General features: G+C 33.5%; 1 protein-coding gene across 2 annotated transcripts in view; it reads right to left on the reverse strand.

Moving 5' to 3' along the window:
• Positions 1 to 9,883: 9,883 nt before the first annotated feature.
• LOC139089398 (beta-1,3-galactosyltransferase 5-like) overlaps positions 9,884 to 18,578 on the reverse strand; it is a 31,972-nt gene continuing 23,277 nt past the window's right edge. For both annotated transcript variants that reach the window (XM_070638971.1, XM_070639046.1), the window contains exons 2-5: positions 15,978 to 16,213; positions 12,504 to 12,888; positions 11,777 to 11,938; positions 9,884 to 11,144 (exon numbers count right to left, since the gene is read on the reverse strand). In XM_070638971.1, the coding sequence (XP_070495072.1) occupies positions 10,189 to 11,144; positions 11,777 to 11,938; positions 12,504 to 12,720 (1,335 nt within the window). In that variant the 5' untranslated portion in view covers positions 12,721 to 12,888; positions 15,978 to 16,213 and the 3' untranslated portion in view covers positions 9,884 to 10,188. The remainder of the gene's footprint in view (positions 11,145 to 11,776; positions 11,939 to 12,503; positions 12,889 to 15,977; positions 16,214 to 18,578) is intronic.

Raw genomic sequence — 18,578 nt, forward strand, 5'->3', positions numbered from 1 at the left:
ACATATTATAGCCGATTATTGCAAAATATATTTTATTTTTGTAAGGGAAGTGAACTGGATCCTACTGGATCTTGTTTTGTGGGTCTGGAAGTGACCTGGATCCTACTGGATCTTTGGCTTCGTTTGCTCTATGGTGTGAATATTCCCATGAAGCGTGATCAGCTTCATTACTAGTTGTACAATAACTTAATGTTATCCGTGGATTAAAGTTATAAATAAAATTGACACGTTGTGTCGTGGCTTGCTTTATTTCATCATTTTCTTGCTAAATTTGATTCATTTTCAGTTCATATTTGGTGTGGAAAGGAAGTAAATACGCAGTAATTGTGTGTGATTTAATTAATTTGACTCTTTTCCTCTTTTTGGATCTTTTTGGTCAAATTCTTTGGAACCTCTTGAGTGTAGTTACGATGACTTTACTTTGGCTCTCTTTGGCTATCTATGTCTTTTTGGCAAACTCTTTGAAAATCTCTTTGGCTCTCATTTGGCTGCTTTTGGCTCTCTTTGACTCTCTTGATAATTGCTCTCTTACAAAAGTACCGCTAACAAGAATTTTTCCGAATTTGAAAGTTTTATTTGAACTTCTGATCTCTTTGACTCTCTTTGGCTGAGTCAAAAATCTTGACTCTACTTTGACTCTTTTGCTCTCTTTGGCTTTCTTTGGCTCTTTTGGTTTTAACAACTTTGAGCTCATCTTTAGACGGACTTGATCTTAAATTGGAATTTCTGTTCCTCTCAATTTTTGGCTGCGACTCTTAAAATGGCTATTCTTTGAACTCTCTTTGGCTCTCTTTGGCTCTGTTTTGCTTCTCTTTGGCAATGCACTCTAGTGGCTCTCTCGCAAATTGGCTTCCTCTACCTTGGCTTCTCCTTGGTGGCTCAAGTTCTTTGACTCTCTTTGACTCTCTCTTGCTCTCTTTGACTCTCTTTGACTCTCTGTGTGGCTCTCTTTGGCTCTCTATGGCTCTCTTTGGCTCTTTTTGGCTCTCTTTGGCTCTCTTTGGCTCTCTCTTTGGCTCTCTTTGACTCTCTTAGGCTCTCTTTGGCTCTCTATGGCTCTCTTTGGCTCTCTTTGGCTCTCTCTTTGGCTCTCTTTGACTCTCTTTGGCTCTCTATGGCTCTCTTTGGCTCTCTTTGGCTCTCTTTGGCTCTCTGTCGTCTCTCTCTGTCGCTCTCTCTGTGGCTCTCTTTGACTCTCTTTGACTCTCTTTGGCTCTCTTTGACTCTCTTTGGCTCTCTCTTGCTCTCTTTGGCTCTCTTTGGCTCTCTTTGGCTCTCTTTGACTCTCTTTGGCTCTCTTTGACTCTCTTTGGCTCTCTCTGTGGCTCTCTTTGACTCTCTTTGACTCTCTCTGTGGCTCTCTTTGTGGCTCTCTTCTGCTCACTCTCACTCTCACTGTCTTAAACTCTGTCCAAAGCCTAACTATTAACGTCCCAAATGACGACATTCTTCAATATTACTGCCAGTTGAAATGCTGTCAAATTCCACATCCTTTCGGTTCCTGACTCTTATGTCGATATTTGATTGACTTCTTGTTGGCAATACAACATTAAGGATCTCCTTCGATTGCTGAATTTTAAATATTTTAATGAGTTTTTGACTTGGTTTTTTGTTCATGGAACTGCCAACTGTGCTGATTGGATGAACTTTTAAGAATTTTACTTTACGTATTGTGACTTGTGACTTCAAATTAGACAATTTGGCATTATAGCTTCTATTTTTAAGACCTAAAATCAATTCAGCCACAAAAGCAACAACAGAAAGTCCACAAAATCCAAGCCAAATGTTAAATCCAAATGCCAAGTCAGGAATGCCTAAAACTTTTGGTTCCTTTTCGTCATTTATGTCCTTAATTCTATTAATATAATAATTTTTAATATAATAATCCATAATTCCAGTTGGAATTAAGCCATTAATGACTTTTGTCAGCATCCGGTAGTAAAATGATCCACCACGAAATGCAAATGCATCGTGTGACTTCCATAAAATTTTATCTAATTTTTTCCATTTTAGACGTAGATCATGATAGCTGTACAGGTAGAAATATTCATCGACAATTAGGGCCAATTTTGCTGATGAATTTTGGGATTGTGTCTTGTATTTGGTACAGTAATCCAGAAATGGTAATTCATTGACTTTTGGCCTGTGGATATAAAAGAATTTTTGTCAGATTTTGTCCGATTTTTGCAGCTTCTGTCAGATTTTGTCCGACTTTTTCAGTCTTTGTCCGAATTTCTCAGACAAGCCTTGTTCGACTTTCTCAATCTTGGTCTTTCTTTGTCCGACATTCTTAAACTTGGTCTGTTTTTGTCCGACTTTTTCAGGTTTTGGTCATTCTTTGTCCGACTTTCTCAGATTCTGTCAAATTTTGTCTGACTTTCTCAGCCTTGGCTTGTATTTGTCCGACTTTTACAGCCTTGGTCAGTCTTTGTCCGAATTAATTAACCTTTTTCTGTTTTTGACTTTCTCAGCCTTGTTCTGTCTTTGTCCGACTATCTCAGCCTTAGTCTGTCTTTGTCCGACTTTCTCAGCTGTCTGTCGAAATTTTGTCCTTGTCCGACTTTCTCAGCCTTGTTCTGTCTTTGTCCAATTTTCTAAGCCTTGGTCTGTCTTTGTCCGATTTTCTCTGCCTTAGCCTCTCTTTGTCCGACTATTTTAGCATTTGTCTGTCTTTGTCCGACTTTCTCAACTTTGGTCTGTCTTTGTCCGACTTTTGCAGCTTCTGTCTGTTCTTCTTTGGTCTGTCTTTGTCCGATTTTCTCAGCCTTGTTCAGTCTTTGTCCGACTTTTGCAGCCTCTGTCAAATTTTGTCCGACTTTCTCAGCCTTGGTCTGTCTTTGTCCGATTTTCTCAGCCTTGGTCTGTCTTTGTCCGATTTTCTTAGCCTTGGTCTGTCTTTGTCCGACTTTCTCAGACTTGGTCTGTCTTTGTCCGATTTTCTTAGCCTTGGTCTGTCTTTGTCCGACTTTCTCATCTTTCGTCTGTCTTTGTCTGAATTTCTCAGTCTCTGGTTCTCTTTGTGCGACTTTTGCAACTTCTGTCAAATTTTTGACTTTTTCAGTCTCTGTCAATCTTTGTCCGACTTTCTCAGCCTTGGTCTGTCTTTGTCCGACTTTCTCAGCCTTGGTCTGTCTTTGTCCGAATTTATTTGGCTTTGGTCTGTCTTTGTCCGACTTTTGCAGCCTCTGTCAAATTTTGTCCGATCTTTGTCTGTTTTTGTCCTATTTTCTCAGGCTCTGTCAAATTTTTCGGATTTTTTCAGGCTTTGGTCTGTCTTTGTCCGATTTTTTCAGCCTTGGTCTGTCTTTGTCCGACTTTCTCAGACTTGGTCTGTCTTTGTCCGATTTTCTTAGCCTTGGTCTGTCTTTGTCCGACTTTCTCATCTTTCGTCTGTCTTTGTCTGAATTTCTCAGTCTCTGGTTCTCTTTGTGCGACTTTTGCAACTTCTGTCAAATTTTGTCCGATTTTTTCAGTTTCTGTCAATTTTTGTCCGACTTTCTCAGCTTTGGTCAATTTTTGTCCGAATTTATTTGCCTATGTCTGTAGACGTTTGTCCGACTTTAACTGTCCTCATCGCCCTTTGTTAAAACTCACCATATTTCTGAACTTCCTTGACCAAGAGACTTGCTTTCAGTATTATCAGTTCCATAAACAGTATAACCTCTATCAATTAAATCAGCAAGTGTTTTTGGCGGTGCCTTACGCGGTTCACTTGTCATAAATTCAAAAAATTTACTCTGAAAACAAGTCCGAAAAATTAAACAAAAATAAATAAAAATAATTAAAATAAATCTCGAGAATGTCTTTCTGGGTAGTCGTGCCTGTGATATGCCAAAGAATATGCTTACAACATTCCAAAATGGCGTATCAATATTATGTCCATAAACTAAATTTTGTGCATTCTGTGACTGTCGATTAATAAAAAAAATTGACAAAAAAGTAACAAAAAATGTAATAAAAATAAAAATCCACGTCATGACATCAAATGGAAGTAATAGCTTCTCATATGCTGTATATTTTTCAGCTGGTGTCACAAACATATATCCATCAAGATTGATTACCACATTTGATCTTGCAATACGCTGTTCTGTACTTGTAACTGGTCCTAATTCAAAAAACACGTGCGGATGTCTTGCGACATTATTAATCTTAATAAGGACGGAATCAGCATGTTCATCCCCAATCCAATATTTTGGTAGATATGCTGGCTGATAATCATATTGATAATTATGATATTGTGATGCTGTCTCAAAAATTAGCGTTGTTATGCCAATAACCTCAAAATATGTAAAATTAATATCAGGTACAGCATATCCTGATATGTAGTGCTGTGTATAGTCATCATTTGGTATTGGAAGTAACATAATTAATGGACAATTGAAATAATTCATAAATTTTTCATAATATTTAAGTTCACTGATCCATTTTTGTGGTATTTTTTCAAAAATATTAATTCGGTTAAAAACTGGCCGATCACATCCAGCTGGACTAAACCATTCAATTGTCGATAATGTCACCGTGTATGTCTCATTTGTAATGAAAAACATGTATGGTGTTAAGGATGTAAATGGATTCTTAAGGTCTGGATAATATTGATAAATGTCGGATGTGGATAGATCATCAAATGTAAAGTTATGGATGTAGACAAAGACATTAATTGGATTATTGGATATACGTCGTAGACGATAAAATTGCTCGACGTAGCTCAGACTTGAAAAGTATTCGAGGATGAAAAAGTGCCGAGGATATACAGCACGTGGCTTAAATTCACCAGTTGCAAGCCTTATTGCTAATTTTGCATCATTTTTTGACAGAAAATGATCAACAAATGACATTAAGGATGTAGACATGACATCAAACATCACAATGTCCATCCTTAAGTACTTTTGGTCCATAAATACACTAAAAATGTCATAAAGGACATTCGTGATGGACACAATGTCTGGATTTGTCACAATATGATGCAAATTACAGTCACTGATTGCTAAATATGCAGCTATAAGGATGAATAATTTCAATTTTTGATTCATGCCTTAGTTTGACGTGTTTGACTTTGTGTACTGGCTGATTGAGACTACTCAGTACTTACTTTACTGCATGACAATGTTTGATTTTTGATTAATAAGAATTGTAATTGTAACAATTTATTTATTAATTGACGGAATCACATTTTGGGGCTGTTTAGTTGTTAGGTTCCTTGGATTGAGCTCATATGGGTCTTGACTTGGGCTAATATGAGCCAATTGCTGCTTTATAGCCGGTTCTATCCTTCGAGAATCTTCTGGCAATTTGGGATATTGAGGACATAATTGTTCTAATTAATACATCTAATAAAGGACATGTTCAGGCTTACCCTTGATCTTTTGCCATCCATAAAGTCTACAAATGTTACTTTATATACAGGCGCATCCTGTGGACGTCTGTTCACATGACCTGTCCATCTTAAGCGATCCACACAAAGAATAGTGACAGTATCAGCATTCTGGATAAGTTGATACTTACTTACTTACTTCGCTGGCCGTACAGATCAACTGTGATCCATGGCCTCCCTCAGATGTCGCCTATAACTGGTTCTTTCGCTGGCTTCCGCCTGCCAAATACAATACTATCTCTATCGACAGCTTCCTTCCACGAAGAAAAGGCTGATAAAGTTCATAATTATGCCTTCATCCACGTCCTTCACTTACAGGTCCACAAATCACTAGCTGTATTCATCTCTCAAAGACTCCAAGTCCATCTTCATCTGCTTGTGTAGAGTTCCAACTCCATTTTGGAATCCAACTCCATTTTGAGGTCTGAATTCAAGTCTCTTTGGAGTTTCCATGGAGTTGGACTTCAAAATGGAGTTGAATTCCAAAATGGAGTCGGAACTCTACACAAGCAGATGAGGAAAACTTGGTGTATTTGAGGATTGTGGCTTTTGGCGTCGACAGAACTTACGCAGAATTTCTGCAGAACTTCTGTAGAAATACAGCGAGTGATTTATGGACCTACAGGTGAAGTATACCAAAATAGGCATAACTATGAACTACATCAGCTTTTACAGCTTACTATTCTTCATGTGATAATTTAGAGTTCATTCGGTGTCCATTTCGAGTCCATTTAGGGGCCATTTAGACACTATTTGGGGTCCTTATGGAAGTCGGACACCACATGATCTCCAAATGGATTTCAAACACCAATTACAGTAGAATCCGACTGTCCGGAGTCCTGTCAACTCCATTGGAAGCACATGATGTGCCATATACCTCAAAACAGCACTCAATCACACGAATCGAGCTTAATAACAAGAATATTGAAATAGAAAAATGAGTCTCAGTAGCTAATTGAACCATATAATTGCTTGATCTCAAACTCAACAGCCCACCATGCCCTCCTATCATGAAGCGTGACGTAATAAATGAACAAGTCCCTTGATATATCAGCCATTTTAATTAATTCTGATAATTGCTGAATCCTTTACAGATACAAAAGTATTTAAACTGCAATTAATTCATGAAATTGATCATCGGCAATTAATAACCAACCTCAATGTCCACCATTTATGTCCTAAAGACACTGTGATTGTACAACATCATGGGTGTTGCTAGGAGAGAACGATCGCATGGGACACGTCCTGTATGTTATTTGGAGTGACTTAGATGCAGCTATGAATTGTCAGTCTAGGTCTGAGTGCGGTGGCTTGGAGCACTAAAATTAAGACTATTTACCTTCTATCATAGTTGTCGATCGTACACTGCTCAAAATAAGGTGGGATAGGAGGGCGTGGGTTACTATAATGAAAACACATGGGACATGGTGGGATAGACAGAGATGGAGAGAGCCAAAGAGAGAGTCAAAGAGAGACAAAGAGAGCCAAAGAGAGAGTCAAAGAGAGAGGCTGAAAGAGAGCCAAAGAGAGCCAAAGAGAGAGGCTGAAAGAGAGGCAAAGAGACACAAATAAAACCAAATTGTAATTTTTTCTTAAAAAATTCAATGAAATTGTATTTATTTTTTTAAACTTTTTTTTTCGTTTTTTTTTTATATATAAACATAGCTTAGCATAAATATGTTGTTCATCATAACTTTCTGTCTATTTTCATCCTTAAAAATTAATTTACTGAATGATATTTTGTTTAATTAAAGAGAATTTCAATTTTTTTTATGCTTTATGTCAGTAAAGCAATGAGTTTTTAGAGAATCTTGTCAAATTCTGTCAGATTCTGGGGTTTTTCAGTAGTTCGATTCCTTTTTCAATATTCAGGCTGTCCAAAATTGTCTAAAAAACCAAAATAACAGTCAGCCTTGTTCCTTTAATGCTCTGAATTTGTCTCAGGCTTAAAATGAGGAAGTTTCTCTAGTTTTTATCAATAAATTAGACTGGAGAGATTTTGGGGACCGTTCACATGTTACGTCACTGTTTTATTCACATTTTATACACACTTGGACGTAATTTGTGGATGGATCCCATTTAAAAATGACTAAATTAATAAGTTTTTAAGGAATGTTGTTTAATTGAAGATTTTAAGGTTTTTTGAGATGTTGAAAAAATGGTTTTTAAAATTAAAATTTAATTAAATTTTGTTGAAAATTTGGTAATAAAAGTACGAATAATTTTGAAATTTTGATCACAAAACATTTAATAAGATTCAACTTTTTTTGAAATTTAAAAATTAAAATTCTTTAAAAATTTAAATTTTTTTATTTTTTCAAAAACTAAAATTTTCAAATTTAAATTTTCAAATTTAAAAAAAAAATAAATTTTTAAATTAAAAGAAAATTTAAATTTTCAACATTAAAAAAATTTAAATTTGAAAATTCAAAAAAATTCTAATTTTCAAAATTATAAATTTAAATTTAAAGTTTTTTAAAATTCTACAATTTAAATTTTGAAAATAAAACTTAAAATTTTTTTAAAATTTAAATTTTAAGATTTCAAAAAAAAAAATTTAAACTTAAGTTTTTTTTAAATTTGATTTTTTTTAGTTTTTCTTCAACTTTCAATTTTTTTTTTTTTGAATTTTAATAAATAATTTTTTTCACAAATTAAATTTAGTTTTGATATTTTCAAACCTATTTTTTAAAAAATTTGAAAATGCATTTTTGTTTAATATTTTTATTTAAAAAAATAATTGAAGATTCATCAAAATGAGATTTTTTTAACTCACATAATAATTTTAAACATACTATTTCAAAAATAATTTCTTAAACATTTTTATGATTTATAAATAATTCAAATACTCACATTCATACTTAAAAAATAAATTGAAATTTTTGTGACATTTTATAAATTAAATTTTGATTTTTTTGATCTTTTTATTTTGATAATTTTTGTATACATTTTAAAAATGCGGAATTGCTTTTTGACATCTATTATAAGGCATTTTAATTTAATTTTTAATAAATTAATTTCGAAAATTTTTAATCTGATTTTATCAAGAAAATATACAATTTAATTTTAAATTTTAAAATTTTTTCAATTTTTTTAAATTTATTTTTATTTTTTTAAATTTTGTTTTTCATTAAAATTATTCAAAATTAAGATAAAATTAAGTTAAATCATCATTTTAATTCTTAAATTGAGTTAAAATTTTACAAAATTTTTCTCTGAGTGTACATAAACTTTTTTTGAAATCAAAATCACAAAAAAATGCCACAAAAAATTTCAATTTATTTCATTTTAATTTTAATCATCACAAATTATAAATCAGAATTTGTGAAAGAAAAAATGTTTAAATATTTATTAAATTTAATTTAATTAACTTACAAAAATAGGATATACAAAAAAAATATACAATGGTCAATTACTTATGTACCCAATACCAGACCCGATATGTACACACATACTGAAATGCTGTCCAATGGAGTCCGAATTTCACCAAGTTCTTGCCTTATGAACAACACTTCAACTTATGCAGATCGGAAGGGACTTATTTCATGAAGATGGGACTGATTTAGTTACCAAAACAGGACATAAAACCCTTGAAACTTTCTCACTTAGTCTGTTCTTCTTGCCTGACTTTCCAATTCCTATATTTATAATTATCTTTCTATTGTGACGTAACAAGGGTTGAGTGGATGGCATAAAGCAACTGTCTAAGGTCAGTGGTGGGTAACCTGTGTGTGCCGGGCAACACAGGTTGGCAACACAAAGGTTTCTGTGACGTCTTCTCCTTCTCTCCCTCTCTAACACTCTTCTTCGTCTTGCTTTCACCGGCACAACTATGTTGCCCGGTCCACCGACAGGTTGCCTTTTTTAGGACTGAGTGGAGTATAGAGTCGAAGTAATGGTTAAAAAGGACAAAGAAGAGTGTAAAGACGCATAGCTAGACTATATAGCGGTTACAATGAAACTAAACAGTTTAAAAATTGATATTTCCAGCGTCACATAACTTCAGAACGTTCCCCAACCCGGTAACAAGCCAGAGTCACGTCGCTTCAGAGACAACCTTCCTATGTCATGCGCCAATCCCTAGATCTCCTCAATTACAAGCTCTAAACCAGTGATGGGAAGCTTTTTGTATCACAATACACCTTGATGACTATTCACGACCATCATGGCACTTCCACCCTAGTGCACCGTGACACAAAGGTTACCCACAACTGCTCTTAACTCTAAATACCCCAAAATTATTTGTTTTCTATTGCCAAATCCAAATTGTTAAGCTAAAACCAGAGTTGCAAAACAGGCACCTGTGACAGACAAAAACCGTACAAATTCTTGGTAATTTATATGGTTTTGTAAGAAAAACCTTAAAAACCGTACAAATTCTTGATAATTTATATGGTTTTGTAAAAAAAAACCTTACAATTTCCCAAGATTTTGTATTGTAAAAATTTTATAGTAAAAACCGTACAGATTCTTTGTAATTCTTACAAAACCATACAAATTCTTGGTAATTTATATGGTTTTGTAAGAAAAACTTTAAAAACCGTACAAATTCTTGGTATTTTTTATGGTTTAGTTATAAAACTTTACAAATTACCAATAATTTGAATGGTTTTGAAAGAAAAACCTTACAAATTACCAAGAATTTGTATGGTTTTTAAAGATTTTTTTAACGGTTTTGGCCTGTCACAGGAACCTTTTTTGCAACTCTGACTGAGAACAATGCTTCAATGACCCCCCAAAAAATGTCATAATGTCCCCTACTACCCCAACCCTCATCTACCCCAATGAAAACTACCCAATATATTATTAACATATTCCTATTTACATTTAACAGACGCATCCAGTAACTTCTTCCATAAATCAAATTCCTCTGGTGGCTTAATCATATGTAAACTAACAGATTTTTTTATATTACATGCATTAAATGCAATACGTCGATTAAGGAACTCATTAACCTGTACACGCTTAATTTTAAGTGATTCAGCAACAATTCCCGTCGTATAAACATCCTCTAATTTTAGATATGTCCTCTTTAGTGCCTCCGTATATAAATCCTTAACACAATCACGTGTCATAAGATATGCAGGACCGGTTGTAAATGGCGGGAACTTTGGCTTCTCGTACTGCTCGGGACTTACGTAATATTTTGACTTTTTATTCCTTATTGGCTTCCAATTTTTAGCAAGTCGGCCATAAATTGTCCGTTTATCGGACTGCTTTTTTTCGATAATCTGCAGGAGCTTTGGGACATTAATGAACATGTCATCGTCTGTTTTAAGGATGAATGATGCTTTCGGACAATAGACATCGACCCACTCGAGCATTGATATTGTCTTAAGGGTTAAATTATTGTAACTATCTATAAATTTACCGCGAATTATGTCATTGTATAGATCCTTTTCGGCTGCTAAGGTATCGTCCATTTGGGCACCGGCAGCACCGACCAGAAATGCAATGCCTATATCACGACGGGTACCAAAATGTCCCCAGGTTTGACGAATTGCTAGGCGATTCTCGCGATGGGCTGGTGCTGATGTGATGATTATGAGAAGCTTGATCTCGTCGCCGTCGTTAATGCAGATTTGGGACGGTGAATCGATGTGACCTGATTCATATAAATCACGTGTTATGACACCTTTGGACGTGTCGATTGAGGTCTTATTTGGCGGCAGTGATGGGAGGGATTTTTTGACTGGTGCGACAGTTGTGGTTGTTGTTGTTGTCGTTGTTGTTGTCGTACTGGCTTTTGTTGATGTTGAGTTTAAATTGGCAACTAAAATTGAGAATAGAATGGTTTTTAGAATTTTATGGCTGGAAATTTTTAACCGAATTTTCTGGCAGAATTTCAAAAATTTTTCAAATTTTCATTGAATTGAAATTTACAAAAATTTGAAAAATCTGCCAAAAATCCGCCTAAAAATCTGGTAGAATTCTGGCAGTTTTTTAAATTCTAATTGTTTCACATTTACAAATTTGTTCAAAATTTTATAGAAAATCTGGCCAAAATCTGTTGGACTTTTCGTAAAATCCGTCAGAATTCTTCAAAAAAAAAAAAAATTGACAGAATTCTGTAGGAATTTTCAGAAAATCCGGTAGAAATCTGGTCAAAATTTTTCAAAATCATATAGAAAATTCTACAAAATACTTCAAATTTCTTTTAAAAATCTGCCAAAAATCCGGTAGAATTTTGACATATTTTTGTTTTTCGATTTGATAATCCAGAATTGGCAGGACTTCATTTTGGAGTCAGAATCCACTGAAAGGACTCTTTTGGGGTCGAACTCCGGTGGATTCTGATTGTAGTGGAATCAGGTCAACTTCAGTTGTACCTAGATCGGTGTCCAGCTGACCCTGACTCCTCACAAGTCCTCCTAAATCCTTCACAACCCACAACTTTATACTTACATTTTTGAGGTTCAATATTTACAATTCCCGCATCGGTCTGACTCTGATTAACTAAATACTGAATGTATGAACTATTCACAGTACCCGCGGGACCCACAAGACCCTTAAATAATATATTGCTAATACTATCAACCTCTGAGTGCGGCTGAGATGAATTTAATTCTAAAAAAAAGGAGAAAAATTGTTAAAAAAATGTCAAAAAATTTTGAGGTTAAGTTCAAAAAGTTTGAGGTTAAGTTCAAAAAATTTGAGGTTAAATTCAAAAATTTTGAGGTTAAGTTCAAAAATTTGAGGTTAAGTTCAAGTTTTTTGATGTTAAGTTTAAAATTTTGAGGTTAAGTTCAAAAAATTTGAGGTTAAGTTCAAAAAATTTGAGGTTAAGTTCAAAATTTTGAGGTTATGTTCAAAAAATTTGAGGTTCAAAAACTTTGAGATTAGGTTCAAAAAATTTGAGGTTAAGTTCAAAAATTTTGAGGTTATGTTCAAAAACTTTGAGGTTAAGTTCAAAAATTTTGAGTTTAAGTTCAAAAATTTTGAGGTTAAGTTCAAAAAATTTGAGGTTAAGTTCAAAAATTTTGAGGTTAAGTTCAAAAAATTTGAGGTTAAGTTCAAAAATTTTGAGGTTAAGTTCAAAAATTTTGAGGTTAAGTTCAAAAATTTTGAGGTTAAGTTCAAAAAATTTGAGGTTAAGTTCAAAAATTTTGAGGTTAAGTTCAAAAATTCTCACCTAAATTGGCACCATTAAGCTCATTTTTCGTGCTATTAAGTTCACCAAGTGAACTCGGACTTTTATGTCGATGATTATGATGAAGTGCTTTAGTTATATGCGTATGCAATTGATTTGTTAAATTATTAGTGCTGGCATAGTAAGACATAAGGATGAACAGCGCAAATGCACTAATTGAGAATATCATGTAATGTGATGCACGAATTTGTGATACCATCTTTGTTCCTTGCTGTTGCTTGGTTGTTCGATTCCTTTAAAGGTATTTTAGTCGTGTTGACTTGTTCTGTTTTGGGTTTCGAGACTTTTTTTTGCTGAATTTAAGTTGAAAACTCAACTTGAATGCAAATTTTGATTAATTGACGGTGAATGGCTTAAATAGTAAATGCTGAAATGAGAAATGGAAGAATTAAACAAATTAGTCAAGTTTTTGGAAAGGGTTGGCCGTAAAAAATGGGAAATTTTTAATTTTTTAATAGGGGTTGGTCATAAAAATCAGGAATTTTCATTTTTCAGCAGTGGTTGGCCATAAAAATTGAGAATTTTTAAATATTGAGCAAGAGTTGGCCATAAATTTTGGGAATATTCAATTTTATAACCGGGATTGGCCATAAAAATTAAAAAATTTAATTTTTGGTAGGAATTGGCTATAAAAATCGGGAATGTTAAATTTTTTTTAGCAGAAATTGGTCATAAAATCGAAAAATTTCAATTTTTAGAAGGGGTTGGCCGTAAAAATTGGGAATTCAATAGATTGGTCATAAAAATTGAGAATTTTAATTTTTTTAGCAAAATTTGGCCGTCTTTTCAATTTGTTTGACAAGGGTTGGCCATAAAAATCGGGATTCCCGCTAGAAACCGATCCTTCAATTTGGGAAGATTCTAACATTATGAATTCGAGTCAAGGCTACTCTGATATACAATGTCATCGATATGACAAGGCCTCTAACAATGCACACGACATCACACCAATTTTTGGATCGATAAATCAAATTTATTATAGCATGTCGCATGCAACTTATCTTATTTAATCGACAAATACTCAATCATACAGTATAGTCACCAAAATTCCATTTTCCAGCATTTACCTTCACATACTCTCAAAGTTCACAATTAAATTCAACCTAAATCTTCCAAAAACTTGATGACTAACAACAAGTTAGCAAATATTGGACTAACAATACCCAAAAATGCTTAGCAGATAATGAATATTTGACATATTCGAAAGTATGTCCAAAATAAATGAATAAATAACTGAAAATGGTTGGAATGTGTTAATGACTTTGTATGATAAGATAATAGCAAAAAGGCTGACAATGTTTATTAATCTGCATTATCATACTTATTGTCGTTTTGACAGGGGAAGATTACTTGGCGTGAAACGTATACGCCAAAAATTTCACATCCGTGGCGTGAAATTTCACGCCATTTCACGCCGTTTCACGCCACTTTCACGCCAGCGTCGTGAAATTTCACACCAATTTTTTTTATTTTTAAAATCGACTTTTCCAATGGTTTTTCATCTTTAAATTGGTTTTTAAGTTGATTTTCACCCTAAGTAAGAGAACCGATCTGAAATTCGGTTTTCTCAGGGGTCAGAGATCCAAGTCACTAATGTCGGCGGCTAAATATTTGTATACTTTAGTGATTAAAGCATATTTTTAACTTTTTTGTCCTAACGATTTTGTTATTTTTTATGATAGTTCCTTGGAAATGACTTGAATCTTTCTGGATCTTGCTTTAATGTTGGCAAAGTGTCTTTGACCGCACTGGATCTTGTTTTTTAGTTCGTGGAAGTGACTTTGATCTTACTGGATCTCGGTTTTTGTTTGTATAAATGACTTTGGACTTACTGGATCTTGTTTTTAGTCACTTATACGAACTAAAAACAAGATCCAGTAAGGTCAAAGTCACTTCCACGAACTAAAATCAAGATCCAGTAAGGTTAAAGTCACTTCCACGAACTAAAATCAAGATCCAGTAAGGTCAAAGTTACTTTCCTGATCAAATATCAAGATCCAGTAAGGTCAAAGTCATTTACAGAATAAACTGTGTCGTGAAATTTCACGCCAATTTTGTGAAATTCACGCCATTTCACGCCATTTCACGCCATCGGCGTGAAATTTCACACTGCTGGCGGGAAATGGCGTATAATTTTCACGCCAAGTAATCTTCCCCCTGCGTTTTGATTAAAATAATTGGGGATTTATTGTATTCTTGGAATTGCCTTATAAAATTGATAATTTTGTATTTGTTGGGTTTAAATGGCAATTTATGGGGTAGCATTGAGACCGAGACACAAAGTCACCAAGACACCATGACACAGAGAAAGAGAAGCATGGATAAAGCAACAGAGACACCACAGCATAGAGACATAGAGACACATGAGATGCAAGAGACACAAAAGTCACAAGAGACACAAGAGACACAAGAGACACTCAAAAGACACACAAGAGACACACAAGAGACACACAAGAGACACACAAGAGACACACAAGAGACACACAAGAGACACAGAGAGACACAAAGAGACACAGAGAGACACAGAGAGACACAGACACAGACAACACCTCTGACTGCTGCACCTTCAATCCATCAATTTGATTCCTCCTTTAACCCAATTTCTACTTCTTATTAGAATTTATATCCATTCCGTTACAATAACAGCTTCAAATGCTACACCCTTTAAATACTTTTTACAACCCATTCAGACTTGGGTGGAATTTTGAAGGATTAATAAAGATAATAAAGCTCTTAAATACAGCAATATGAAAGGGATTTGTAAGGTTTTAAAGGCTTAAAGATTAAAATGTCAATAAACTGACTTGATTTATTGATATGAAAAGTTTACATCATGTGGGGATGATGGACATGATTATTGATGAGTTTTGAGGGTGAATAAGGTGTGCTGCTTTTGGGTACAGTCCGAAATAATGAATGAAATTTTCATTAATTTAAGGTTTATTGAGCTGAGTAATTAATTGATGGTGAAATAATCACGCATGTAGAATGTTGAATTTTGGGAATTGGAATGGGAAATTGGGTGGAATGGGGATTGAGGAGAATTAAAGACACACGGATTCGGATAAAAATGGTCTAATTCAGAGAAATTTGGCCTGATTTGAGCAAAATTTGATCGAATTCGGTAAGATTAGGAAGAATTCGGTAACATTCGGTCAGATTCGGTAACATTCGTATCAGATTCGGTAACATTCGTATCACATTCGGTAACATTCGGTCAATTTCGGTAACATTCGTGTCAGATTCGGTAACATTCGTGTCAGATTCGGTAACATTCGTGTCAGATTCGGTAACATTCGTGTCAGATTCGGTAACATTCGTATCATATTCGGTAACATTCGGACAAATTCGGTAACATTCGGTAATATTCGGCTTTAGTTCGGTCAGATTCGACAAAACTCGGTTAAATTCGGTAAAATAGCTCAAAATATTGACTAAAATGGTAAGTCTACTCACATATGTTGGAGATTCAAAATCGTCGGCATATTCTGTGGCCACATTGACCAAGCTTGCTGTTGTTGTTGTTGTTGTCAATTCCAAAATCCTTTAATTTAATGCTGAAATTCCTCAATTTTCAGATCTTGTTGAGATTTCCTTTAACTTTTTAATTAAATTTCAATTTTGCTGCCAAGTTTGTCAGCACTTTTTTCCACTAAATACGTTGACGACGAGTCATGACTGCTCGATCGATGCTAGAAAGAGAGGAACAAAAAAAAAAAGAGAATAAAATAATTGTAGACATTGAAAATAAAAAATTACTTTTTAAACATAAAAAAAATTTACAGAACATTTAAATTATCTGATTTGATTATTTTATTGACATGCAATAGACGAATGTAAATGAAATGTGAATGCTAATGGACATGCCAGTGAAGGTGATGGACTTTGATGAGCATTTTTTTGAGGTTATATTGAAAATTTAGTTGAATTTTTTGCTTTTTTTGAATTTTTTTAAAAAATTTGAAAATTAAAAAAAAAATTAAAAAATTCAAAAATTTTTCAAAAATTCAAAAATTTCTGAAATATTTAGAATTTTGAAAATTTAAAAAAAATTTGAAAAAAATTAAAAAATTTGAAAATTAAAAAAAAATTAAATTAAATATTTTACTAAATTTTTTGAATTTAAATTTAAAATTTTAAATTTTTTCAGATTATTGAAGTTTTTGAATTTTTTTTTAATTTTTTAAATTTTTCAAATTTTTCATTTTTTTTTGAATTTTTTAATTTTTTAAATTTTTCAAATTTTTCATTTTTTTTTGAATTTTTTAATTTTTTTTTAATTTTTTTAATTTTTTAAAATTTCTAAAAATTCTCAAAATATTTCAAAATTTCCCCAAAATCATCCACCATGCACCTCCCATCCACCTTACATCCACTTACATTCAAGCTGAATTTTATTAAATTTGGGACTCGACATCTGTTTTAAATCCGAAATTCCTTCAAAACCATCCTACGCCATGCTGCTTACCCAAAATGCGCCTTATACCCATTACTTCTTTACTTTAATCCACCAAAGAATTTAATAATTCTCTTTTCTTTCTCATTTTCTATGGCTTCATCCGAAGTCAAATGTTCTTACATTTTCTGCATAAAAAGACTTTTGTGTAAGCAACAACGTAAGCACATACTGAATGTGCTGAACACAGTGAGATGAATTGTGTAAAGTTATTATGACGTAATTTTCTTGACTGCCATTGCTGCTTGAAAGTTCTACCTTTTTGTGGATGTAAAACACAAAAGACAAAGTCACAAGTTGCATGCTTTTAATGCTGCAATTAAGCAATTCTTGTGATGTAATTTTTAAGGTTATGTGGCAATAAATGTGTAATTAAAATAATGTTAAAATTTGTGCTGCACATGAGGAACAAAATTGTTGTTGTTGTTGCTGGTTTAGTGGGAAATTTTGTGGTTGGAACTGCTTTTGTTGATTGTTCTGGGAACTGGTTTTGGGATTTTTTGAGGTTAGGTTCTTGTTTTGGTACCTAAGCTTGGTCTACGATGGCTAATTCATGTCTTTGGTTCCTTAATTGGGACTTTGGCACCTAATTTGAGTCTTTGGAACTTAATTTGGATCTTTGTTATCCAAATCGGGTCATTGGAACTTAATTTGAGTCTCTGACACTTGATTTAGGTCTATGGCACCTGATCCAAGTCATTTATTGCCTGATTCGGGTCTTTGGTATCTGATTTGGATCTTTGGTACCTACTTTGGGTCGTTGGAACCTTGATCAAATTTCAGTCAGGCTTTTGCTAGATTTCTACTAAATTTTTATCAGATTTTCGTCAGATTTTGGACTTTTGTCAGAATTTTTTTGAAAGAGTTTTTGAATAGAATTTGGTCAGATTTTGATTGAATTTCGATCAAATATTGGTCAAGTTTTGAGTAATCGGACATATTTTTGTCGGAACCTATAAGATCTCTTAATTTGAAGCAGACTTAAATCAAATTTTTATTGAAATTTAGTCAGATTTTAAACAAATTTTGATCAGATTTTGACTGGATTTCTGTCAGATTTCTACTTAATTCTGGTTAATGACAACCCATGACGATCTCAATAGCTTAATCAAAAGACCTTCTCCCCAAAAATCCAGTCAATGCTCCTACAAGTCTCCAAAAACTCAAAACTCAACACAGTCATCTTCAAGTCATTCTTTAAGCAGTTCCAAAAAAAACTACAAAAATTCTTTTTGATCGAGATCATTAAACTTTCGGGAAGTAAAAAGAGAACCAAAAAATAACATTTTTTTTTTCTGTTCCTTCTTCATCCAAATTTCATTCAAAAAACTTCATGCTTCTTTTTACTTCAAATAATTCTCATTTTTCAGCCATTCCATTCCGATATCAGAGTGCGGCTGTCTCAAAAATGACCGTTAATTTTTTTTCAAAAAAAATATTTTTGTCGTTAAAATTCAAATTTTTTTTGACCGTTATTTTTACTTTTCTTCGTAACGTAAATTTTTATTTTAAAATAAGTTGAGTTCGAAATTTTCGAATTTTTCGACAATCTAATGTCGAAAATTCGAATTTGAGACGTCCACACTCTGTCCAATACATTT

The sequence above is a fragment of the Chironomus tepperi genome, unplaced genomic scaffold (assembly GCF_022539635.2).
Source record: "Chironomus tepperi strain 1889 unplaced genomic scaffold, CSIRO-AGI_Ctep_v1 contig_7, whole genome shotgun sequence".
NCBI lineage: Eukaryota > Metazoa > Arthropoda > Insecta > Diptera > Chironomidae > Chironomus > Chironomus tepperi.